Source organism: Heterocephalus glaber, unplaced genomic scaffold (assembly GCF_053883595.1).
Source record: "Heterocephalus glaber isolate CG9 unplaced genomic scaffold, H.glaber_assembly_v1.0 deba00001442, whole genome shotgun sequence".
NCBI classification, from domain to species: domain Eukaryota; kingdom Metazoa; phylum Chordata; class Mammalia; order Rodentia; family Bathyergidae; genus Heterocephalus; species Heterocephalus glaber.
Genome location: NW_028258296.1, coordinates 43,442,019 through 43,469,482, shown reverse-complemented (window position 1 = coordinate 43,469,482; position 27,464 = coordinate 43,442,019). Strand labels below are relative to the sequence as shown.

The window sequence follows — 27,464 nt, the reverse complement described above, 5'->3', positions numbered from 1 at the left end:
AACTTGAAATTGAGATTTAATTGCTTCAGCCTCTCAAGAGCCAGGATAATAGGTATACGCCACCATACCTGGCTTGAGCCTAAATATTTTTAAACAAGAGAATATTATTATTTTCTTTGCTGTGCTAAAGGCTAATGTATACTAAAATACAGTATTTGCTATAATGAACCACAGGAGAAAAGTGCAAGTAACCAATTACAACAGAAGGCATAAAATATAAATTCACTAAGAAAAGTATACTTAATCAAATTGCTCACATATGGGAAAGATAACAAAATTTTTAATTGCTTAATAATAAAAATATATAAGGTAATATTAAGAAGACTACTCACACGGATTCTCACATATAAAAATATAATTAATGCAAACCACCACACATATACAATGTAAAATTTCTTACTTGGGGAACAATGGGAACACCAAGGTAACTCCAGTTTCGAATCATGTCACTCTCATTTTCTATCTTTACATTCTGAATCAATCTGTCCAGATTTTCTTCTGTGGTCCCTTAGATACGTAAAAATATGAGCATATAATCACATAATTGCTACTGCAATCGATTCTAGGTTTTAGGAGGTACTCGTAACGTTTTTAAAAGAGCAAACAGTCCAATCATATCGCCCCCCCTTCAGTCTCTCAATTTCATATTTTTCTTCATATATACCTTAACTAACTCTTATGTAAGCCACTACATTTAAGATTTCAAAGATTCTCTTAAGATCAGTAGTAAATCAATTATTAAAAAGTGATTTTAGGGGCCGGGGATTTTAGCTCAGTGGTTCTGCCACTTGCCTCGCAAGCACAAGGACCTGAGTTCGATCCCTGGTACCAAAAAAAAAAAGTGATTTTAGAACTAGGTATTTTAATGAATTCATGAAAATCTCCATACCATTAATACTGAAGATATAAAGCAGGATTGCTCTTATTTTATCACAATTATCATGATTTTTGTTGAGTAGAACTGGAAGGAGTACTCGCATAGCATCTTTCACCTTCTGTCCTTCTGCATCAGTTCCAAGTGCCAGGTCCTTAATGAAAATAACACAGTCAGTGGTCTAAACTCCAAATTAATCTTTCAGTTAAAAATATCCCCCCATTTTGGGAGGGGGTACTGGGTATTGAACACAGGGCTTTCACAATGAGCTACATGCCTAGCACCTTTTTTATTTTGAAACAGTCTTGCTAAGTCACTAAGTCATCCATGCTTGAATTTATGATCCTCCTGCCTCAGCCTCCCAAAGTGTTGAGATTACATGCGTGTGCCATGCCTGGTTCTTAAAAATATTTATTATTAAATCATATTTTAATGGAACACTGATAACATTTCATAGGAAAAAGTAGCCTTTATTGGTAAACTATTCATTGTACAAAAAGCAAAAGGTCAAAAAATCAAAGAAGAAAATCATTAATTCTAAACATACGCTATCCAATATGGTGGCCCCAGCCACCCATGGCTACTACACACCTAAAGTGTGGTCAACCTGAATTAAAATGTGCTATGGATGCACAAAACTAAATCTTGAATATTTGGTATGAAAAAAAGAATGTAAGATATCTCACTAATGTTTATATTGATTACATGTTGAAATAATATTTTGGATGTGTCAGGTTAAGTCAAACATATTATTAAAATTGTACTTTTTCCTTTTAACTTTGCACCTGAATGTAGCTACCTGAAAACATTTTGTTCCTTTTTGAGATAGGGTCTTGCTATGTTGCACAGGCTGGCCTGGTATGCTTGATCCTCTCACTTCAGCATCCTGAGTAGCTGGAGGCCTGTGCCACCACCCTTGGCTTTACTAGAACATTAGTACATGCCACTTGCATCTAACACTTCATGTTAGAGCATGATGCTCTAATCAATCGAGGCATTATATAAAAAGTTTCTTAAAACAAATAAAATGTCCCTAAACAGTGTTCTGCAGGATGTTACATTCGGTGCTGCACCTCCTGAATAAATCCTGCCAACAATGTTGGCCCAAAATAAGGCTCCAAAAAACTTAAAACACACCATTCAGCCAAAAAGCTAATCACAGATGAGGAAGGACTGCTAATTAAGATGCTATATGGCTGCTTGTTATGTTGTTGGGTACTGTAGTTTGGATCTGGACTGTTCCAAAAAGGTCCATGTGTTAAAAGGCTTGACTCCCAGTGTGGTGCTATTGGGAGATGGGCTTCAGAGGTCTTCAGGTCACTGGGGCTATGCCCCAATGGTGATGGCAGAATCCCTGCCCCTTCCCCTTTCTCTCTTTTGCTGTCCAGCCATGGAGTGTGCAGTTTTGTTTGGTCACACCCTCCTATCATGAAGTGCTATCTCACCACAAGCCTAAAAGCAACCAGGCCGACTCCAAAAACTGTGAGCCTTATGCACACTTAGTATCTACAAGGTACTTGGTCCCCAGCACTAATAATAAAAACAAAAACTGTGACCCTTTATACGTTTATTATCTCAGGTGTTTGTTACAATAACAGAAAGCTGACTAACACAGTGGACAATTAAATACTGCCTCAGTGGGCCCCTTTTTCGAGTCTGTGATTCTGTGAAAATGAACAGTTGCAGTGAGCAAAACTGTACATTTTAACTTACAAAGTTCACTTTGAAAATTTATTATGAATGTAGATATTTCTGATATTGTACATACTTGTTCAGTTTTGCAGAGTTTTTCTATATTGAGCTTAAACTTATTCATGCAATCTTCTGCTAAGTTAAGATGAACAACTTGCTGAAAAACAAAAGAAACTGATCATTTAAAGCATTTTAATTACTTTTTGTACAACTAGCAATATTAAATGTTTGAGAGAGGTCAAAAGAAAAGTATGGGCTTAGGTGAAAGAAAGTAACATGCAGGGCCGGGGATTTAGCTCAGTGATTCCGCCACCTGTCCTGCAAGTGCAAGGACCAGAGTTCAATCCCTGGTACCCAAAAAAAAAAAAAAGAAAGAAAATAAAAGTCACATGTAGGCAAGGGAACCAACTAAAGAAAGGAAGTGAGAAGAGAATTAATAAGATTGATAGGGGATAATCAACTGAGAGCAAAACAAAAATGGAAGTGTTAAATTTGCGTTGAGAGTAATGAAAATTAAGGTGAGGAAAAAAAATAGTGAAGTCTTGAAATGTTTTATTTGTATTATTTGTTCTTGATTAGGGTGCAATATGATAAAAATGTATGAAGTTATTCTGACAGTGATTTGTAAAGAAAAGGTGAGAACAGTGAAAAAAAAAGTTTAATTCACCACACAGCTTAAATGCTGTTAAATATATTAATATATAACAATTTAAAGAAGCATGTAGAATAACAACGATTGGTCAATCTAGTGTTGAATTTTCCCATGAGGTTGGTAAAAATTATTCTGTTCAGTTTTTCAAGACAATGATCAAAAAGTTTAAGCTTGCCGGGGATTTAGCTCAGTGGTTTCGCCGTTTGCCTCGCAAGCACAAGGTCCCGAGTTCGGTCTCCAGTACCAAAAAAAAAAAATGTCTTTGGGCTGGGGATTTAGCTCAGTGGTTTCACCACCTGCTGCACAAGTGCAAGGACCTGAGTTTGATCCCTGGTACCAAAAAAAAAAAAAAAAAAAAAAGTTTAAGCTGGATTTGAATAAAACTAGAGGATAAATGTATAGAAGTTACTGGGAAGCTTGGATATTTGGGGTATTTCTCAGATACAAAGTTTAAGAGGACAACTAACACGTATTCCATGAAATTCACTGTTAAGGCTAACTACACGATTGGATAGACAAGTAAACTAAAAATAAGTTACAATATATACAACATCGCTTACCTTAGTAATTTGTTTACGGAAATGGGGCATCTTTTTCATCAATTGGGTAAGAGCACTAAGTGATATCTAGGAGAAATAAAAAATATTTTAAGCAAACTTATTATTCTGTTATTCCATAATTCCGTTATAACCTTTCAATCCCAGAATTTTAAATATTATCACATCTAGTTAACTTATTAAAACTTTTGGCAAAATTTAAAAAGAAAATATCAGGAGGTTTCCAGTATCAGTCACAATAAAGTAGCTGATATCAAAATTATTCTCCCTCCATAAACAAAAACAACAGCTTTCAAGAAATGGATAAAAACAGCTCTGAGTGAAGGAATCTGAGGGAAGGAAAGCACAGAAGGGGATCCTTGCATTCATGCTGCCTTTTCCTGGAGGGATGTTTTCCAAACCACAGGGAAAGTATGGAGAGTTTCAGTAGAAAGCAATTATCTCTCTGGGCAAAGAATAAAGATCAGAGTTTAAGGCCGCTGAAGCAGGGTTTGGGTAACAGGGTGCTAAAAAGGAGCTAGTTACAACATAACCCAAAAATAGGCAGTGTGGTTACCCTTGGGCCCCTAATCTGCCCGTGTATAGGACATTACTCTCAAGGGCCTAGTGGAGAACAACTACTGAGTAGTTAAGTGATGGACAGAGATGCCAGCAGAATATTAGCAGAAAATGATAGCATTCTCTGATCTAGGCAAAGTAGAGACCAAAGTGAACATCTCAGACATTAAGTCCTATGACTATGCCTTAAGACTAAGTGCAAAGATGAAATGCACTCACCATAGCACTTGTTTAACATAAAATCTCAACAGAATCTCAAGCTTATTCTTCAGCAATTTAACTAAACCTCAACACTCTCTGTAATCATCCACAATTCTAGAATACAATTAAAAATTAATGGGCAGGTGAAAAAACAAAGTAGTCAATACTCAAGAGATAGAAGAGTAAGTTTCTAAGGATGATGTCTTCGGGTCAGGATCTGATCCAGAAACAATGGACCCAAGGAGATGGTGCCCGAGGTATCATAGAGAATAACTGGAGTGAGACATTGACAGCTTTAATGACATGAACCTCTTAGAGTCCCTCCTCCAAGGCACCTATGCCTATGGTTTGGAAACCCTTCTCCCTTCCATTTTGCCTTGTACCAGGGGTTACAATGTGATCATTCAAATTTATTCTGGGACTAGAAAAATGACCACCTTTGCCATATTGATTCTGCACCCGACTGAACTGGACCTAAAGGCCATCCCGACTTTGGTCCTGGTACCCACAAGAGAACAGGCTCAGGAGACACAGAAAGTGGCCCTGTCATTAAGAGATTTATATAGGTGTCTGTTGTCACAACTGCACTTCAGGCACCAATGTGCATGTTGAGGTGCAGAAGCTGTGGTGGAAGATGGGCTAAGTTGTCTAGGGTAGTCTCGAACTTGCAATCTTCCTGCTTCAGTCTCCCAAGTAGCTGCAATTACAGGCATGTGTTACTGTACATGACATAAATGTCGCTTTTCAAGGCGAAAGAAGAAACTGCGAATGTTTTTTTTTTGTTTTGGTACCGGGGATCAAACTCGGGACCTTGCGCTTGCGAGGCAGGCGCCGGAACCACTGAGCTAAATCCCTGGCCCAACTGTGAATGTTTTTCAGACACCCTTTTCCTTGGGGGTGGGCTCTTGCTCCTGGTGCTATCGACTAAAAAACACTACTCTATTTCCCTAACTAGTGACCTCCAAATCAGAGGTTCTCTCTAGCTCAGCTGAATCCTTCTAAAAATGATTCAAGGGGCTGTATAACATGTCACTCAAGCTCATGTGCCAAAAATCTGCTGGGAGAACTCTTCAGTGAGGTTTCCTAGTGAACTGACTCCAGGTAAGGAGAGCAAAGGACACAAAATAGCAGTTATTTTAAATTTTTTTGATATAGTATTTATTAATCAAAAAACAAAATTCTGAGTGAAATGGCCCAGCAACTACCCTCCCATCCCTAACACACATACTAAAGTAGACCCAAGATGATCCAGGTATTAAAGTTAGTAGATGAGGACTTCAAAATAACTTATTTAAATTGAAGAAAACGAAGGAAAAGATGGAGAAGGACTACATTAACTAAAAGAGTATTTCAACAGAGAATTAGAAAAATTTAAAAATACCATGAATATCTGGAAATTAAATATGACTTTAAAACACAATGAAATATATATATACACACACATAAATACACACACACACACATATACACACACATATATATCTTGTGGAACTGTAAATGGCATAGCCATTTTGGAAAACAGTTTGGAATTTTCTTATCATCTCAAACATACATTTACCATAGAAGAGTCCAAAGGTTCCTAACACATAGAAATGATAAATGTTTGAAAAAATGAGAATTCTAATTACCCAGGTGTGATCATTATATATTGTATACATGTACTGAATTATCATACTATACCCCATAAATATGTTCAAATATGTGTTGAATAAAAATTTTAAAAACAGAGGAGTTGCAACATGATTAACCGACATAAATGAAACATAAATAATCCATGTTATTTTTAAGTCCATACAGGCCATTTACCACACTATAACATATGCTGGGTCATAAATCAAGTCTTAACAAATTTCAAAGCACTGAAATCCTACACTGCATGTTCTCTTACCACTTTATAATTAAGTCACAACTCAATAACAGAAAATTCCCAAACGCTTTGAAATTTAAAAATACGTACCTATGTAACCAGGGATCAAAGAAGGAATCACAAATGAAGGTTAGAAAATGTTTCAAGCTAAATGGACACAAGTTATTCCAAAACTCCTGGGATATAGCTAGTGTTGGGAAGGAAATTAAGTGTATAGAATAGAAAAGAAGAAAGATTAAAAATTAATGCTGTAAACATCCAACTCAAGGAGCTAGAAAAAAATTACACCAAAGAAAGTTGAAGGAAATAAGGCTAAGTACAAATAAATTTAAAACTAATAAACAACAGAGAAAATCAAAGCTAAAAGTTGTTTTCCTTGTCAGGGGTATTAATAATGATGTGGAGGTGGGGTGGGTGTAGTGCTGCATTCTCTAATCCCAGCTACTTGGAAGGCTGAGGCAGGAGGATTATAAATCTGAGGCCAGCCTGGAAAACAACAGCAAGACCTCAACTCAAAAACAAAATTAATTAATTAAAGTAAAGGTATGGGAGAACACAAATAACAACAAGACTAAAAGACAGAACATAATTATAGATTCTACAGGCATGACAGCATAAGAAGACAGTTCAAAATTTAAGAATAATAACAAATTCCTTGAAAAATATCCCAAAATGGATGCAAGAAAAAAAAAAAATCTAAATAGCTACATACTTATTAAGAACTTAAAATTAATTGTAATTAAGGACTTCCTATAAAGATAAATCCAGCCAGGTATGGTGGCAAACACCTGTAATCCCAGCACTAGGAAGGCTGAGGCAGAGGAATGCAGGGAGTTCGAGTACAACCTGGGCCTCACAGTGAGTTCAAGGCCAACCTGGACTATATAGCAAAACTTTTGTCTCAGAAAAAAAAAAAAAAGAAAAAAAACCAACCCAAAAAACAAAAAACAAAAAATCCTCCATGCCCAATGGTGAATTTGTTCAAACAATACTACACAAATACTTTCAGAGAGTAACACTAAAGAGAGAGAATTATAACTCATTTCATAAAACCAATATAATCTTGTTACCAAAACCTAATAAGAACATTACAAAAAAGGAATGTTACCGGAAATATTTTTCATAGACATAGAAGCAAACACCCTAAGCAAAATATCAGCAAGTAGAATCCAGCAACATAGGAAAAGGATAGCGCATCCTGACCAAATAGAGTTTATTCTAGAGAGGTAGTTTAAGAAAATCAACAGAACTATGTAATTCACCACATTAACAGAATGAAGGAGAAAAGTACTATATTGATAAAGCATTTGATGAAATCCAACCATGTTTCTTGATTAAAAGAAAACAAAAACATTTAAAAACCTGTGGGCAAACCAAGAATTAAAAGAACTTTTCTTAATTTTATTAAGGGTGTAACTAAGCTAACTTAAAACTAACATAATATTCAGTGATCAAATATTGAGCACCTTTCCCCTAAGGTTAGGAATGAGAAAGGATGTTCACAATCACCAGTTTTATTCCACATTATACAGTAAGTATTAGCTAGAGCCAGAAAATATTAACTACTAAGAAAAATAGTTAGAAGAGTATAAAGATTAATGTGGAGAGGGAGACCTTAAATTTTCTTTATTCACAGATGATATTACTTTGTATAAAAAAGTCAATCTATAACTATAAACATATTAGAATCAAGAAATAAATTAAGCAAGGTCACTGAATCCAAGACCAATATACAAAATCATTTATCTTTTATATACTAATGACAAAGCAAAATAGAATTACAATAATATTTACAATACCTACAAAATCCTAATAACCAAAAATGCGCAATACCTCAAGTGAAAATTATAAAACATTAAGACAGATTAAAGAAGACCTACATAAAAAGAGCTGTTCTCTAGTGGATCAGATGACTCAATAAGACAGTTCTTCTCAAATTGATATACAAATTCATGTAATTTTAGTAAAATTATCAGTGAAATTTTTTTTGCACACAGTTAAGTAAAATTTAAAATTTACATGAAGATGCAAAAGTCATAAAATAGCAAAGACAATCTTAAAGTTGGAAGAGTTATGCTACCAAATTCCAAAACTAACACAAAAGTATACTAATTAAAGACAATGTGAGAGCCAGACACCCACTCAGCACTCAGGCTGAGGCAAGAGGATCACTGCTGAGTTTGAGGCCAGCCTGGGCGACATAGTAGTTCTCTGATTCAAAAAGATAGTGTGGTACTGGCACAAGGATTCACAAATTGACCAGGAATAGAAATCCAGAAATAGATCCAAACATTTATGGTCACTGATAAACAACAAGTTCATTACTACCTCTCAATGGTGAAAGGATGGTCTTTTCAATAAATAGTTCTTCAGTAATTTGGTGTTTATATAGAAATAAAATAAATGTAGACCCTTACTTCACACTGTACACCAAAATTTGAGTAAATTATAGCCATAAATATAAAAGCTAAAATGATCAAACTTTTAGAAGAAAACTCAGAAGAATATATTAATGATCTTGGGGTAAGCAAAGACTTTTATAAAATACAAAAAAGTATTGATATACTTTTTTTTTTTTTTGGCACTGGGGATGGAACTCAGGACCTTGCGCTTGCGAGGCAGGTGGTGGCACCACTGAGCTAAATCCCCAGCCCTGATATGTTTTTTTTTTGGAACCAGGGATCAAACTGAGGTCCTTGTGGTTGCGAAGCAGGCACTGGAACCACTGAGCTAAATCCCCGGCCCCTTGATATACTTTCGACATATTGGATTATCATGAAAATCAAGAACTTCTGTTCATCAAAAGATTTATATATAGGGTTGGGGATTTAACTCAGTGGTTTTGCTGCCTGCTGTGCAAGCGCAAGGACCTGAGTTCGATCCCCGGTACCAAAAAAAAAAGAAGATTTATATATTATGTTGCATTAGGGAAATAAAAATTTAAAACACAGTAAGATACCACCTCATAAAATGAAAATTTTAATTAAAAATAAAAACCGAAAATATCATGAATTGGTGAGAATAAGGAGCAACTAGAATACTCATATGTTCCTCGTAGGAGTGCAAATCAGTTCAAACACTTTATAAAGCTTCTGACATTACCTATTAAAGATAAATACAATCTTTCTCTAAAGTCCAACAATTCTACTCTTAATATACCCAGAAAAGAGTGCATATGTCCATTAAAAAACATGAACAAAAATATCCATAGTAGCTTTGTTCGTAACTACTTCAAACTGGAAAGAGCCCAAATGTCCATAAAAAAGTGAAAAGACGGGCAGGTTGTGGTGCAATCATGTACTGCATTAACAATGTTTCAGTCAACAATGGACCACACATATGATGGTAGCCCCATAAGATCATATCACCTTGTAATACTACAGCTGCTTTAATCTGTGTAAACACACTATATATAATAATGTTACCTGACCAAACCACCGAACGACACACTTCTCAGAACATATACTGTTGTTAGGCAACCCCTATCTTATACATATAATGGTATTACTACTACTACTACTACACACACACACACACACACACACAAACACACACACACACAAAGCCTACTGAAATATGTAACACTGGCAAAGCTCAAAAATTCCATGTTGAATGAAAGAGGACAAACAAAAAAGAGCATGTGGCATAAGATTTCATTTATATGAAACTCAAGTACAAGTAAAAACAAATGATAGAAATCAGAATAAGAGTTCACTTTTGGCAGGATGGCACTGACTGGGAAAGGATAAGAAACTTTTTGGTATGAGGGAAATATTCTATATCTTGATTTAGTTGGTCGTTCTGTTAAGTGCATAAATAAGCAAAAAGCTATCCAGTACATAAGATTTGTGTGCTTATGAAAATTATACCTCAAAATATAAAAATCCCAACAACACATTGATGGAATGTGTTTTTATGTTTGTTTGTTTTTTCTCAGAGGACAGGGCTTTGAGTTCAATAACATCAGGAAGTAGACAGAGGATTGGAAAGGGGTACTTGCTCAGCTTACGGTTGAGATTTGAATGAGTCCACCAAGAGCCTGGACAGTAGTGCAACAATACAGGAAATAATATCAAGAACTTACAAATGCAAACATACCAAATTAACAAGTTTCTGTATGACCAAGAAAACAATAAAGAGACAACAAACTTCATGGGGAAAAAAAAAACTTTGCTAATTATGTGTCTTTGTTTCTCTTCTTGTTGCTGGGACCAAATACTCAACATCCAAAACACTGGTTAAAATGGGAAGAGCAGAACCAAACAACACCATGACACAACTGTGAAGTGTTGTTAGGTTCCTATGAACACCTGTCTATGCAAAGTGGCAATATCTATGAATCTAGAGTTTCTTCTGCACAATACATATTTGTTTTACCACAAAGTGATGTAATAAAAGCTTTAAATAACTTCTCCATGACATCCTGTAAATTCATGGATTTCAAGAAGGAAACAGAGGTCGTGTGTGACCTCCAGATATTTTTATTTAGGTCATAAATATAGACTATTCAATATTTAAGGTTAGATACCTGTATCTCCTTGGGATCTCAAACATAAGCCAAGTCTAGAAATGTAACTCTAAGCTATTTCACACATTGTTATTTTTCTCATTCCATGTCGCCCTTTCTGCAGGCTCAGCCTTTTAACCTATCAGCCCCGCTCCAGCAGTATTTTTCTGTTAACATCTGTTGTTCTCTCTTGCTAAGAGTCTCTAGGTTAACCAGATGGAATGTGTTTTTAAAGGACTAAATGGGGGCCAGGGATTTAGCTCAGTGGTTCCGCCGCCTGCCTCACAAGTGCAAGGGCCCAAGTTCGATCCCCCGTACCAAAAAAAAAAAGGACTAAATGCTCTTTCTAAAATAAACTTAAATGAAGCAAGACTGACAAAAAATGTTGCTAATTTCTGAAACGAGATAATGGGTACATGGGAGTTTATTTTCTTTATTTTTGTGAATGTTAAGAATGTTTCCAAAATGGAAAGTTAAATATAATAAAAACTGACGACAAAGTTTAAAATTCACCTTTACCATTATTTTGAAAAGTAAGACTCTTACCTTTCCTTCTGTTGCTTTCTTTGTTGATGAAATTTCCTTCATAAGCTTTGGAATTTCTCTGTTAAATTGTGAAAGAATTCTTTAAGTAGAATTCTTTAAAAAAACTATTTTAAAGTTATAAAATATAACACTTAATATTTTAAAGATATGGGATAAAAATTAAAAAGGTTTCACATACTCTAACACAACCGCAATATGTCGATGTCGGATTCTGACCCAGAGGTCATCATCTTCTTCCAGGATTGCCTCCTTTTCTTTTCCATCTGTTTTATACCTACAAGTAGATAGATGTATAAAACTTTTGGACTTCATCCCCCCAAAGCGGAAGAAACATTTTTACAATCAGTAATTCTGAAAAAGAAACTGAAAAAAAAAAACAAAGCCCCTGGTAATTCTGAAAAAGCAAAGTGATTCAAATTGACCTAGGTCTTACAACACCTTTTTTTTGCTATGGTGAGGGGAGACTGAAAAGAGTGCCCAAACATAAAAGAAACACTAGAGATCAGCCAGAAGTCTGATGCAATAAACTAGATGAAAAATTACATTGACTTGGACTGGTATGGATTCTGGTTAGATTTTAAAAATTTATCCATAAAGATCTGTGGATGAATCTAGTGGTTTTGGACTTAACTGGCTGTAAGATGTGAGAGAGGAGATGCCTGAAATTTTGGGTCTGAATAAACTGTAAGACTGGAGATGCCATTTACTAAGATGGGAAAGACTAGAATTGGAGCAATTCAATGGAGGACATCAGGAGTTCAGCTTTGGACATACAAGTTCACAATGTTCTTTAGACATTCCAAGTGGATATATCCAGTAGATAGTTGGATATGAGTTTGAAGTTCAAGGAGGTTCAGAATAGACATATTAATATGACAGCCATATGCCTTGAGAATGGAAGTGCTCCTGAGAATATATATAAGTAGAAAGAAGGTCCAAACACTGAGAATGAAGGATTAACACATTCACCATGGGCTGTAATTCATATGTCTCACTTTCAAGTGGCTCTGAACCATTGGTGGTACATGTGTGACTGTCACATCAGGTGGCACAGGACAGTCCCATCAGGTGGTACAAACTGCCTGATGGGACAGTCATGCATGTTCTATCAGTGGTTCAAGCTGCTGGGAATGTGGTAAGAAGCAACTATCAAGAACTGACTTTTGGATTCAGCCACACACAGGTAACTGAAATACTTTATTTTTAGTAATAATTCATCTCATACTAAAAAACTAAGATAGAGCACAGGGAGCTTAGGGAACTTGTGCTCCCATCTAAGATTTATCTCTGGACTTTTTTATTCAAGGACAGGGAGTATGGTTAATTTTTAATTTTTAGTAAGTCTCTCACTCTTAAAAAATTAAACCTTGTTTTGCCTTCCAGAAAGCCTAGGGAGATACATTTTTTAAATCCTAGGTTAGAAATGTCTAAAACTTTTATCTATAGTCTTTACTGTTCATCAGTTTATTAATTTTTTTCTACATCTCTTGAGCAGTGCAGGTTTATAGGCCTAAAGAATAACAGAGATAAATAACACTGCTCCTGGAAATTTTAAATGCAATGCTTAAAACAACTTTTTTTTATTCATTAATTTTATTGGTACATTTTAGGTATATATGATGATTTTGTACCTTGGGACATTTAGGAATTTGTGTCTTTACATGATGCATGATGTATCTTGGTTCTTATTTTTTCCCCATTCCCTTGCCCTCCCTTCAACCCTCCCACCCCTCCCTATTTACAGAGACTTTGTTTTCATTTTTTCCTTTTCTCACAGTTATTCCTTTCCCTTCTTTCCTTTCCTTTCCTTTTCCTTTCACCCTGCCCCTATCATTTCCTTTTCCACTTTGGACCTTTTCTTCCTATTTCAGATTAAAACAACTTTTTGTTAGAAAAATAGCTATATGGATGTCTCTATGTTAACTAACATGAGTACAAATAAAGAAAAACTCAGACATCAGGATATAACCAGAGTGCAGATAAAAATACAATAGAAATTACAAAATTAGTTTAATAATATTTGGTTTAAGAAATATTGTTAAGTATCATAATTATCAAAAGTTGTGTATTTTTTTAGTACAACTACTAAATTAAGTATAATTAAACATAAAATTTCAGAAATATTTTCATTTTTACTACTGTGTTCAAGCAACAAATCTTAGCTTTCTGAGGGCTGGGGATTTAGCTCAGCGGTTCTGCTGCCTGCCTTGCAAGCTCAAGGTCCAGAGTTTGATCCCCAGTATAAAAAGAAAAAATCTGGGCTGGGGATTTAGCTCAGTGGTGCCGCTGCTTGCTACCAAAAAAAAAAAATCTTAGCTTTCTGAAAAATGCCAGGTTGGATTTAGTGATCATGATATTGAAAAACATTTAATTAATTTATACATATACACACCCATAAATGATATACAAAGTAAGTAAAATGGTTCTTTTATGGAAAACCTATTTTATTTTTTCATTTAGTTTTTTATTTGACATCAGTTTCAAAGTAAGTATGTTTATATCAAGATCAAGTCAGGGCCAGGGATTTAGCTCAGTGGTTCCAGCATCTGCCTTGCAAGCACAAGGTCCTGAGTTCGATCTCTGGTACCAAAATGGTAAAACTGTGCCTATTCTTTCTTTGTGTGTGGTACAAGGGATTGAACTCAGGATACTTGCCTGGAGCTATATTTCCAGTCCTGTTTTAAAATTTCAAGACAGTGTCTCACTAAGTCACTAAGATACCTAGGCTGGGCTTAAACTTGCCTCAGCTTCTCAGATCACAGGCATGTGCTACTACACTCAACTAAATAAACTGTATCCATTCTAATAGTCATCTGTTTTGTTTTCAAGTATCATAATCTTTTAAAATTGATTACATTGACAAGATACTTCTGGGTGTATAATCCAGAATAATTACAGTTTAACAATTTTGAATATGGTTTCCACTTCAAAAATATAACAGAGGGGCCTGGTATTTACTCTTTTTTTTTCTCCATTAAGTTTATTGGTACATTTTAGGTATACAATACAGTTATATTCATCATTAGGATCTTATACCTTTACATGATGTATGTTGGTATTTACTCTTAATATAAGTGAAAAGTCCCAATTCTTACTATTTAAATGTAGCTCTGTTCCTTTTTTTTTTTTTTTTTGTATTTTAATTTTTTTTCCAGTACTGGACCTTGTGCTTGCAAGACAGGCACGGTGCCACTAAGCTAAATCTCCAGCCCAATGTAGTTCTGTTCTTGACTAATTAATGAGGCAAACACATTCAAAAAGCTCTAAAGCTTAGGTACGGTTTGAACTTGCAATATTCCTGCCTTAGCTATCCAGTGCTAGGATTACAGGCATGTACCACCCCACCTGGCTCAGCATATATTTCAATAATTACAGAAGAGAAAGACAAAACCTCTAAATAAAAAAGGATACATGTCTTTCAGATCTGTGATTCCTACATAAGCTCATATATTATCCTGTTTATACTGCCCCTTTATATATCCATCAAGTTATACTTGCTTGTATGTGTCATTTTCAATTGGTAGTAGATCATATGCCATTGCCTGAAAGGTCAGCTCGTGTAGTACAGTGGATACAGGATCAAAGCCACGATCAATTATTAAGAGCTGGGAATGAGTTTTACCCTAGAATAACAAGAAAAAAAATTATCTTAAGAAATTTCAAATTGTTTGTGTGAACACATTTGTAGTATCTTAGAAAAGATTTTTCTTAAGTTCTTATCTTTTTCCCCACCAAAACCACAACAAAACAAATTAAACAAGGGCTGGGGATTTAGCTAAGTGGATCTGGCACCTGTCAGGCAATCGCAAGGTCCTGAGTTCAATCGACAGCACCAAAAAAAAAACCACAAATGGTTAATTCCTTAACAATGTGAAGCTATATTAAAAGAGGAAAATTGGCACACCAGGGCAAAAACCAAGACTTAACTAAAAGCTTTCATAATTAGATTAAGATGCTGAATTAATAATAATATTCTTAACTTTTCCTTTAAGAAAGTAACATTTGGCTGGTACTAAGTATTTTGTTATGAATTCAGCTCCATAAACACTAAAACTGACATAAGCTACAAATAATAGCTTCTACTTGAAACCTTTATGTTAGACATATAAAAAACTTTTATTAGTGTAGTACAAAATGTTTACATTCCTTGTAGAGTTGGTACATGCACATAATTCCTTTTTCATCTCCTTTCTCTCACCTCCTTCCATCTTTTGAAATTCTTCTCACTTGAGAAAGATCTGTCTCTCTCTACTTCCTATTATCCATCTTTTATTTTGCTCTTTATTTATAATTGGGTTTCTTATGTAAGAGGAACCATGGGATATTTAGGCTGTGTGTCTGATTTACTTCACTTATCATTATGGTCTCAAGAAGGCTCCATTTTCCTAAAAATGACTCAAGTTTATCTTTATGACAGAGTAGTACTCCACTGTGTGTATATACAACATTTACTTTAACCATTCCTCTGTTGATAGACATACAGGCTGCTTCCAAAATTTAGCTATTATGAATTGTGCTGCAATACACACAGGTATACATGTATCACTGTAATTAAACATTTTGCTATGCAAAAAATACATGCACAGGTCCAAAGATTTAGCTCAGTGGTGCCACGAAGGTTCTGAGTTCAATCTCCAGTACCAAAAAAAATACACATACAACCTCATTTAATATATGTATTATTTCAGGGTTCTTGTAGCAACCTTGTGAGACAGGTATATTTGATACTGAGGGCATTAATGCTTGAAATTAAGTAATTTGCTTAGTCACACAGGTAGTAAGTGGCAGAATGGAGTTTCAAATTCAAGTTTGCTTCACTTGAATACTTGTGTTTTTAATCTTTGTGCTATTTTAAAAGATTATATTGATGTCAATTACGGTGAAAACTCATAGTGAAAGCCAACAATACATGTGAATTATGAGTCTTCAGAAATATAAACAGGAAAAAGATGCAGCAATATAAGTGCTATATCAGAGCTTGGGACTTAATGACAGTACGTTGGCCCTAAGGTAGAAAAGGGTTCAAAAAGGAGGTGACAGGGCCAGGGAAGTAGCTCAGTGGCATCAAGCCTGCTTGGCAAGCTCAAGGTCCTAAGTTCCATCCCCAGTACCAAAAAAAAAAAAGTGACATTTTATCAGGTCAAAAAGGGTCATTTTATCAGTGAAAAAGGGATATTAAGCATTTGAAGGAGGTACAATTTCCCAGGCAGAAAGAACGGAAAAGGTAAGTTTGTTATTTGATGGAGTTTGTGCTTGTCTCTTGAAATTGAGGACTAAACAGATGTTTATTAATATGACTGTATCTCTCTTCCTTTCATTCATTTACCTGTTATGTATACTTAGTCATTTTATCTTCACAGAATAGACCAGAACAACAGCTTTTATTACCTCTCCAAACAAAAAATGGTTAACTTTTTTTTTTCTTTTGGTACCGGGAATCAAACTCGAGACCTTGTGCTCACGAGGCAGGCGCTGGAATCACCGAGCTAAATCCCCAGCCCTTAACTTTTAAAGTAACATAACATCTAAACTAACATCCTTCATTCTGGTAGGTTTTTTTTTCCCAGTGAAGTTTTTTAACGGTAAATTTTGCCTCTTCTCTATACCTCTACCCAAAGAATCTTGTTACATATGCAATAAACTTTTACTATAATTCTTTAAAAAAAAATTTTATTATGGGTTCTCAGTACATAGTAATTACATTCATCATAAGGACATGGTACATGTACATAACACGTCTTAGTTCTTTTTACTTCTCTTTCCTCTTCCCTCTCCCCCTCCATCTCTAGGTCTCTTTTCCATTTGCAAAAGATCTATCTTCCTGATTCCTATTATCTATCCTTATTTTGTTCTTTATACTTTTGGTTTTTCATATAAAAAATCATACAATATTTAAGCTTGTGTATCTGATTCATGTGCAGGGGCCATGCTAATCTTCTCTGTGTCATTCCAGTTTTAGTGTATGTGCTGCTGAAGTGAGCTCTATGTTATAATAGTTCTTGACGCTCAAGGGCCTCTTCCTCTAGGCTTCCTTCCAAGCCCCAGCTTATGTTCCCATTGTACTCAATATATTATTCTCTCACTGGACGTATATAGCACTGCAACTGGTGGCTAAACTATGGAAAGATTCCTTTCATTCTTCAGCTATTGTAATATGGCTTCCTAGTTTCTGGTACCACCTCTGCCAGTATCCTCAGGGCCTGTTCTCTAATCACACCTACAAGATGGTATTCCCCAGTCCAACCTTAGTCTCCAATTAATTATCTTTATAAAATGGTAACAACAGGCATCATTTATTAAACTCCTATATAAAGGTATTTATTATTTCATCTATATTTATAGGATGAAAAAAACTCAAGGTCACAGCTAGTAATAACAGGAATTCCAACATCTATTAAATATCAACTCAGTAGAAAGGATTATTCTAAGGACTTTATAAATATTAACTAATTTAACCTGCTCAATAACTTATAAAATAGGTATTTTATTATTATCCCCATTTTATAGAAAAGAAAATTCAGGTGTAATTTATATAATTTGCCCAAATTAATGTAACTATGAATTAAATGTCAGAGCTAAGATGTAGACATCAATGCTTTTATCTTCCCCTCTATACCACACTGTCTGTGTTAATGATTCTCAAATCAGTACTGGAGATTTATATTGATTCCCACATCAGTACTAGAAAACGAACATAAAGAAATAATACAGACTTTATGTTTGTTTTTTTGGTACCGGGGATCAAACTCAGGACCGTGCGCTTGTGAGGCAGGTGGCGGAACCACTGAGCTAAATCCCCGGCCTCAATACAAATTTTATGTATAGTCACTATGTGCCTTTTATATATTACCTTTATAAGGCTCTTTTCATCAATCTTGTAGTAGTCCTCAAGTTTCTTTTCAACCAGCTGTGCAAGCTTACTGGCATTATCTAGAGGCTTACTAAAAATGGAAAATATATTTAAATCTTTATCTTTTGACATCATAAAGTTGAATTCTAAAGCTAAACCACACAACTTATTTATAAAATGGTTATAAAATGAAAATTAATTTTTATTAGTACATGTTTGCAATACATGATGATTACATGGGGAGTGGGTACATGTGTATAACACATCTTAATTCTTTCTTAATCCCTTTTCCCTTTCCCCCTCTTCTCTCCATCTCATGGTCCCCTTCCCAGCTGAGAAAGATCTATCTTACTACTTCCTATTGTCTGACTTTCATTTGGCTCTTTATTTATATTACGGGTTGCTCACATAAGAGAAACCATGTGATATTTAAGCTTATGTGTTTGATTTATTTCACTTAATATTATGGTTTCAAGATTCATTCATTTTCCTAAAAATGACTGAATTTTATTCTTTTTCTTTGGTACCAGGGATCCAAACTCAGGTCCTTGCACTTGTGGGGCAGGCAGTGGAACCACTGAGGTAAATCCCCAGCCCTTGAAGTTTATTCTTTGGCAGAGTAGTACTCCATTGTGTGTAAATACCACATTTTGTTTATCTGTTGATGGACATATGGACTGCTTTCAAGATTTAGCTATTATGAATTGGGCTGCTACAAATATGGATATGCATATATCACTGTAGTATGATATCTTTAACTATTTTGGGAAGTTACCTAGAAGGGGAATAGTTGGATCGAATGGAATTTCTAGTTTTAGTTTACTGAAGAATCTCCATGCCGATTTCCACAGTGATTCCACAGTACTAACGTACGTTCCCACCAACAATGTATGTTTTCTTGCAGCCTCATCATCATTTGTTATTTAATTTCTTAATGATGGCCATTCTTTTGGGGGTAAGATGGAATTTCAGTGTTCAAGTTGTAATAAGTATCCAGATAATTTAAATTTGGTGGAAATTTAATGACAAAACATCAAATGCAAGATTGTATTCCCTACATGATAAGAGAGACATTTCCTCTAAGCATTCCTTAAACTTATATATTTAAAAAAACTGCAAATGGTATCATATTTAAGCTCTGAAATTTAGTAAGAGAAGCATTAATCTGAAATTTAAGCCTTAAATTTTAAATCTCCTATATATAGAGCAATGTAATTGTATAAGGAAAGCATATTTTGCAAGCCAATACAAAAAAGCTCAGAGCTATTACTTGCCTGTAGCCTAGACACCCTATTGTGTCTTACCTTTTATATCTCACTCCAGGATTTTCATCCAAAGTAGCACATACTGTAACTATCTGCTCAGCCATTGCTTCCATGATGGCATCTTTTCCATTGGCATTCCCAGAGACTGGAGTATAGCAGTAATAGAATGCATCTGGTACATTAAGGGTATATACCTAAGTTAGGCCAAAAAAAGTTACTGTCAATCTAGAGAACTAATTTTAAAAATATACCTAGTAATATGCAGCTATGATTTGAGACATTAAAGAAAAAGTACTTGCACTAACCATGCTATTTCCTGAAACAACTGTCTTTACCTTAATCAAATCTTTTTCTCTGCCATCTTGACTTCATCCTTTATTTCTTTTCTCACTTTCCTTTCCTGTTTAGTCTATCTCTCTCCTTCAATTCTTGTTTCAGATTCAGTACAGACTGTACTGTTTGCTTTTCATTACCTGTGTAACAGATGAAGGAATCTGAAGCAGTCAAACTAAAATAAAAATCTAATACTTGGCAGAAATACAACAAAGCCAAAATTGGCTTAGACTATTAAAGGATAACCTAGAAGTTTATCATAGTTGATAAATATTTTCAATTCTTTATCCTAGAAGCTTCATGTCCTTAAAGATATATTTCTCAAAATGATACATCACTGTGCCAGACACAAGTCTTAACTATAAATACAATGAAGACTACTACGACACATTCACTCAGTCAACCAACAAAAGCATTTACTTATGTGCAAAGAAGTAGGTTAGAGGCTTTTAAAACTGTGTTGCCTGAAGGATACAAAAGAAGCAGCTCACTAACTGGTATTGAGAGTTTCCTATTAAACTAAGTTTTGGGTTTTTAAAATAATAGTAACCCCTCTCAACCTAGGATAATATACTGGGTATAAAAGTAGGCAAGTAATAAATATCATAATTTAAGTAATGAATTATGAATAAACTTTCCATTTCCTTTAAACAAACTCATTCTTTCTCTGAACATAACCTATCATCAACAGCAGTAACAGCTTGAACATAGACTGAGAATTTGCTGTGGCCAATTCACTTATCTCTCTGCTGCTCAAAGGCAAGGATGCTGTATTAATTAGCAAGAAGCAACCTACATCTGAACTTTCTCATAGTATATTATCCCACTGCAGTAAATAATATTATTTGTTTTAATATATTTACTGCTCCTTCTTACAAGGCTTCTCCCTATGGTACCGTACTTCCCATCCACATCAGGAGGTCACTGGAATATGGGTAGAAGAGACATGTGTCACTTATACAAGAGGATTTAAGAAATACTGTGTAGGGCTGGGGGGTATAGTTCAGTAGTAGAACACTTGCTTAGAATGTACAGGGGCTGGGTTCAATCTCCAGACCCCTGTATGGCTTGTGTCTCGATGTTCCCCCAAAGCCTCGAGTGGTCATAGGTGGGGGTTTTCCGAGGTGGCTGGATGTAGGGTGTGTGTTGCTGATAACAGGATGTGACACTAGGATTAATTCATGGTATGATGCTAGGATTAAGGGTGTGCCACCCACCCTACTGTGCATAGCCTTGATAAGACATGAGACAGAAAGAGGGCTGTTGCTTGTCACTTGCTGCTTGCCATGAACTGTTTCTCCTCTGTGATGCCCCTCTGCTACACTGCCTTCCCTTGGAGCCAGCCAACTATGGACTGAAACCTCTACAAACTGAGCCAAATAAACCTTTCCTACTCTAACTTTGAGTGCCAGGTATTTTGTCTCAGCAATGAGAAAAGTAACCAAGACAACCCCATACTGCAAACAAAACAAAAACAAAAACCCCACCACCCTCACCACCACCACCACCACAACACACCACTGTGCAGCTCCAACATTTTCTCTTTTCCCTCTACTATGTCCCAGACTACCCCTTCAGCTTCAGTCCCAGGATGCAGACAAATGGATAACAAAATCCTAGCCAAAACACAACAGACGATAACATGAATAGGAAACATAAACATGTTATCATAATATCGAGATGGGGGCTGGTTCTTACAAGTTTAAATTAATCTAAGTCATCTAATATTCCAATGCGTTCTATACTAGCATTTTTTCCCTTTCCTCCCCTCTCCTCCTCTCCACTTTATACCACTACCATTAAAAATTCCTTTAGCCTGCTACCATATTTCTCCATCTTTATGACCCACAGTTAGCTCTTAAGTACAAATACATCCCTCTCACACATTCCCTCTATTCTTTGTAATCTATAGCTACTTTCATTCTATCTCTACCTAGATTCCTTTTAGTACTCCTTCATATTCTTGAATGCTTTCCATCTACTTGCCTTAATGTACATGTGATAACATTACTTACGTTAAACCCTCTCAAAGAGAGATCTTTCTTTAATCTCTTGACTTATCACAAAACATGAGTCAATCTTCTTCCTCTCCATTTAACTTCTTAATATGTTAAATGTCCAATTTTGCTTCTTTGAAACACTAGCATCTGTGACTACCAATCTCTCTCCAGCACTTTCTTGATTTCTAGAACTCTAATTTTCCTTTAAGACTTTAGGACCAGACCCATAGTTTTTTTATACCAGCTCTTTTTTTTTAACCATTATTCCTGGCTGGACCTGAAGCCTCCTATAATACATTCCAAACCTATCTACTGAGGGCCTTATCTACCACTGTCATTCCTTATAACTCACATTCCTGCTGCTCTCCTATACTTTTCTGCTTTTGTATCTTTGCATTGAAATTCTTCCTAGAATGCTCTTGCCTTCTTCATTACTACCTTATAAAATTCTATCCATTCTTTTTTTTTTTTTTAAACTCCCTTTATTTTATTGTGGTGCTAGAGGGTGAACTCAGGGCCTGGTGCATGCTGGGTTAAGCCATCTTTTTTTGTTTGTTTGTGGGCTGTTTTTTTTTTTTTGGTACCAGGGATCCAACTTGGGACCTTATGCTTTTGAGGCAGGCAGCGGAACCAATGAGCTAAATCCTCGTAAAAAATTCTATCCATTCTTCAAATGTTTTCCCAGCTCCTAGTAAAAATTAATCTTTTTGTGGCAGATTGTGTGATGCCTCAACAAAAAAATAAGCTCATTATTTTTTAGTAACTGTACTCCAATTCATTGGAGGAACAGCTATATTATGCTCAGCTAAAAGACTACATTTCCCAGTTTCCCATGCACTTAGGTGTAGTTATGTGACTATATCTTAGCTAATAAAATATAAATAAAAATTCTCCATTCTTTCAGTCTTTCATCTTGTTACTTGCAGTGAGAATACAGTAATTCTACAGTCATCTTGGATTATGAGGGCCATGACTAGGAGACTAGGCTCCTGATAATTCTGGAGAGCCAGCATATAAGCATTACATAGCCTTTTTCCTTTATATTAACAAGAAATAAATTTTTATGTTACTTAAGCCTCTGAAAATTTATATTTTTCTGTTGTATATAGTTGAATTTAATCCTAATTAATACTGTTTTTCAAGATGTGTAAGTACATCATATCTTTTTATAGTATTCAAATGAGGACAGGGCATCATTTCACAGTAGACTACTTTTTTTTTTTCTTTTTTGGTACCGGGGATCGAACTTGGGTCCTTGTGCTTGTGAAGCAGGCAGCGGAACCACTGAGCTAAATCCCTGGCTCCTCACAGTAGACTACTTTGAATCTAGCAATGTCCACTGAATATGATCTTGATAAATGCTCGTTTAGGCTTCTGCTGAGAGTTCAAACTAATATTTCATTTATGTGTTCACTTGCAAACAAAAGTCCAACATATTCTCACTGTAATTTCTCTAAAACAGTTAAATTTTTAAAGTAAACGTTCTTAAACGTTTATCATGGAAATAAAGAGAAAAATACGGAAAAAAACAAATAGGACTTTAAATGCTTGCAATGTTTCATAGACTGGTTAAGTGAACATTTTCAGAGATTTCTCTATATATAGTAATCAAAGAGAAGTCACTTATCAAATTAGATATCTACACAAATGCCCCCAATTATAGCAATTACATAATTTCATTGAATTCTGAGACTAATCTGTATTTATTTGGCATGAAGCAAGATGTTTTAAAAATGTAACATTTATCATACTTCTGCTTTTTTAAAAAATTAATTTTATTGGTACATTTTAGGTATACAATATAATGACATTCATCATTGGAAATTTGTACCTTTACATAATATACCTTGGTTCTTATTTTTTCCCCATTCCCCTGTCCTCCCTTCAACCCCTCCACCCCTCCCTATTTACAAAGACTTTGTTTCCATTTTTTCCTTTTCTCATATTAACTCCATATACTTCTGCTTTTTATCCCACATGATTTTCAAAAGCTCATTTTTACTCTATACAAATATATATCATATTAAAAGAATAAATCTAAAGGTAACTTTTGGGAAACAGTTTAATGTTCAACAGTTATCTCAAATTTTACAATTTGGATGGATTATAATTTTTTTGCCAAAAACATAAAAAAGAAATCCCTTATATAGAACCTTTCTATCCCCAAAATATTGACCTCACAGTTCCAAACAATGCTGAACTATTTCAATTCTATAAAATGTTAAGAGTCCAAACACAGGGTATAGAGCACAACAAATCCAAATGGTTTATTAACTGTGTGATTTGGGATAGTTACTTAACGTCTTTGATTTCCAATCTTTAAAACAGAGACAGAGGAACTACTTACAGAGCTCTAGTAAGGGTTAAAGGGCCACATTTATGTAAAGCACCCAAGAAATTATCTAACACACAGTTTACTATAATCATAGTGATCACTGTTACCATCAACTGTTTGAAAGACAAAACATGAAAATCCTTCAACTTAGATTAAAATATTTATATAATATTAAATTAAAAGGTTTTTAAAGAACATTTGTTTTCATATCATAAATATTTACAAAAGCCAGATAAAATTATTTTTAACACCATCTAACAAAGATTATACTCAAAAATCTCTTGATTTCATAATCTAGTAGTGCTGTAATCTGACATATACAGGACTTAACTGCAGATATGAAATTTAAGCCCATTATTAAATTTTTTTTTTCTGGTACTGAGGAACAAACTTAGGACCTTGTGCTTGCAAGGCAGGCACAGACCCACTGAGGTAAATCCCTGGCCAAAGAAGAAAGGCCTCATTATCAACGTTATATTCCAGTATTTTGCTCAGGATTCTCTCTTCATCATGGAGAATGTTTATTTGTGGATTAGATACAAAATCTACCAAATACCTATAAAACAATTTATGATATGCCTTATAACAGTGCCTAAAACCAAATCTGAAAATCCATTATGAACTAAAAAAAAAAAAAAATAGAGAGTACCTGAGATTCATGTGGAATGAAGGAAATATTTATTTCTTTACATCTTCTTACTGACTTGGAGCAAGATGTCTTAATTTTGTTAAAGAGACTATCAGGACAAACTGGGAGAGAAGGAAAAAAAAGCATGTAATTCCACGTAAATCTCCCAGCATTCAAGAATATTTTAAATATATAATTACTGGCTTTCATAAAGTAATTTACTATGAGGCTAGAGATGGATATGTATTGTTCTTTGGGTTATAGACCAATACATTCAAGTCAAAAGAGCTGTAAACAGAAATTTCATTTTCCCCATTCACATCAACCAAACCCTCAAGTATATTTTCCTTAGAGATCTGCTAACTCAGCAAACTGAAATTGTTAGACAGGAAATCATGTCCAAATTCATGATTTAATAAACTGTAGCACTTTCAGAATTTCTTAAAAACCATACTACTCTTCCAGATCTGTCACTAAGTAATCTACCATATCATTACTAACTGTTAATTGTTCCTTGAATAAGGGAACCTTTTCTAGTATTAGAACATTCTGACTCTAAACTAGAAGGTTCTAGAACTTAGAGCCCAGGTTTTCTCCCTGTTCACCTAAGTGTTTACTGTTCCATTAGATCTATCCTAGAATATCAGCTATTAACTCATAAGGTTGACAAGAAATCAACCACTGGCTCTTAATGTCTTTTAACATAATGTTCTTTAGCCTCAAAATTCCTTAAATTAGAAGAGGCTTCACATTCATTTCATCAATTCCATAAACAAGAAGTTCTGATTGTTACTTAAATGCCAAATACTTATGGCATGACCTTTTTTAATGCAGAATACTATTAGATATGAGATAAATAAGCAGGGAAAATATAGTATATTAGAGTGAGGAGTTTAATATCAGAGAACAAGACTTAACTTGGATAAATCGTATTTTATTTTGAAATATAATTATATAACACATTATAACATAAACAGAATTGTGTATCTGGACATCTCTGTGATTCTTTAGGTTAGCTGCTTTCTGTCCGAACACACTGCATATTATAAGAAATATGACAGATTTTCTCCCTTAATATTTGCCAAATGGATGGCTATTTTCTTCAGTACCTTCCAAAAGGCTCTTATTTTTACACTTTAATTGAACCCTCAGTTGAAACTTTGATTAAAAATCCTCCTGTCACTAGCATGGAACTTAAGAGTTAGCGGCCTCTACCAATTGCCCACCCCATATATTAGAAAAAGTTATTATCTTTGAAACTAGTCGGGACAGGTTTACTTGACATGAATTGGGATGTATATAATCTTATATTTTTAGATTCTTGCTAACCTAATTCTTTCTAACCAACAAATGATAAATATAAAATCACTGATACTCAGTATTATAATAAAAAAGATACTTTAAAGTTAATAGGATTTTAAACAACGAAGCAATAACTTTTAAAAAGGAACTTACAGTCAGTGAAGTATATATATGCAGCTTTATACTTGTTCTCTGATTTACTTGCAAAATCTCGCAAGAAACAATCTACAGACTTAAAAAAGGTTACATGTTAATATACTTTTTAAAAATACAAATTGAAATATGCTAGCTTTTGAAATAATTAAAAATTATTTTATTTCAATGATAAAATAAAACCTTACTGTCTAGAGGTTTAATTTTTAAAGGTGCCAAGATACTGAAAGTATTATCTACATAAATGGTGAACCACCAGGATTTATGACTGGAGAAGTATTAAAGAGAATGACACAAGCTAGGAACTAAAACTGTCAAGGGATTAGAATGAAAGACCCAAAGCTTGCTGGATGACTTCAAGGAGAAACAACAGGTAATATGGTGGTAGTTTTAAAAAGAAAGAATCACCTAGATGCAAAAATAAAGAACAATGAATTTAATTATTATCTCTCCTCCATCTGTTCCTTTTTTCCCTTCTGAAAATCCCAGAACTATATTTCTGTTAGATCACATGGCTATATTACAAGCCTCTTATCTTTCTTTCCAAGATTTCCATGATTTTCTTTCTTTTTCTTTTTACTTAGAGAGATTCCATTTTGATTTTCTGAGACACTAATTCAAATTTAAATGATAATTAGCCTCTCCTGCACTTAATTAGTAAATTACACTTTGTGCTTTAAGAACTGCTTTTGGTGCCACACTAGACTCTCCTTACGTGTACTATTTTTCTGTTCAGGTTGACATTCTCTCTAAGTCATTCTATTTTGCTAGCTATGTGTTTTCTTTGTTTCGTGAACTTCCTCTCTCTGACAGTAGGACCTATTTATCTAGCTGTGTGGTTGCTTTTCTTTGCCAACTCACTTGAGGCTTAGACTCAGATCTTGTAATATCTGAAACAGAGGCAGTTCCACAAAAGGTTTCTCTTCCTGAGGGCAAAACCACCAAAGCAAAGTAAACAAACCACTAGGGCCTTTTTGAGACATCAATTGATCTTTCCCTTGGAGTTTACAGATTTCTTACAGCAAACATTTCCTGAAATCTGTTGCTTTATGATCCTTGTCTGGGAACACTAATGCTGTTCTCCAGGTGTTCTCCTAACCCATGAGGATACAAATCTCATGCCATGCAAGCCTCACTTGCACAC

The 27,464-nt window shown here is 34.8% G+C and overlaps 1 protein-coding gene and 1 non-coding gene across 3 annotated transcripts in view; both read right to left on the bottom strand.

Annotated features, from left to right (window-relative positions):
* Stxbp3 (syntaxin binding protein 3) overlaps positions 1–27,464 on the bottom strand; it is a 49,254-nt gene that overhangs the window by 8,790 nt on the left and 13,000 nt on the right. For both annotated transcript variants that reach the window (XM_004853603.4, XM_004853604.4), the window contains exons 5-15: positions 26,321–26,399; positions 24,887–24,987; positions 19,609–19,763; positions 18,305–18,395; positions 14,953–15,077; positions 11,633–11,728; positions 11,455–11,512; positions 3,779–3,844; positions 2,643–2,723; positions 890–1,028; positions 401–507 (exon numbers count right to left, since the gene is read on the bottom strand). In XM_004853603.4, coding sequence (XP_004853660.1) covers positions 401–507; positions 890–1,028; positions 2,643–2,723; positions 3,779–3,844; positions 11,455–11,512; positions 11,633–11,728; positions 14,953–15,077; positions 18,305–18,395; positions 19,609–19,763; positions 24,887–24,987; positions 26,321–26,399 — 1,098 coding nt within the window. The remainder of the gene's footprint in view (positions 1–400; positions 508–889; positions 1,029–2,642; positions 2,724–3,778; positions 3,845–11,454; positions 11,513–11,632; positions 11,729–14,952; positions 15,078–18,304; positions 18,396–19,608; positions 19,764–24,886; positions 24,988–26,320; positions 26,400–27,464) is intronic.
* On the bottom strand, positions 17,331–17,437 carry LOC147827711 (U6 spliceosomal RNA). The gene has a single exon (XR_015452134.1). It is a non-coding gene; the product is annotated as a U6 spliceosomal RNA (small nuclear RNA).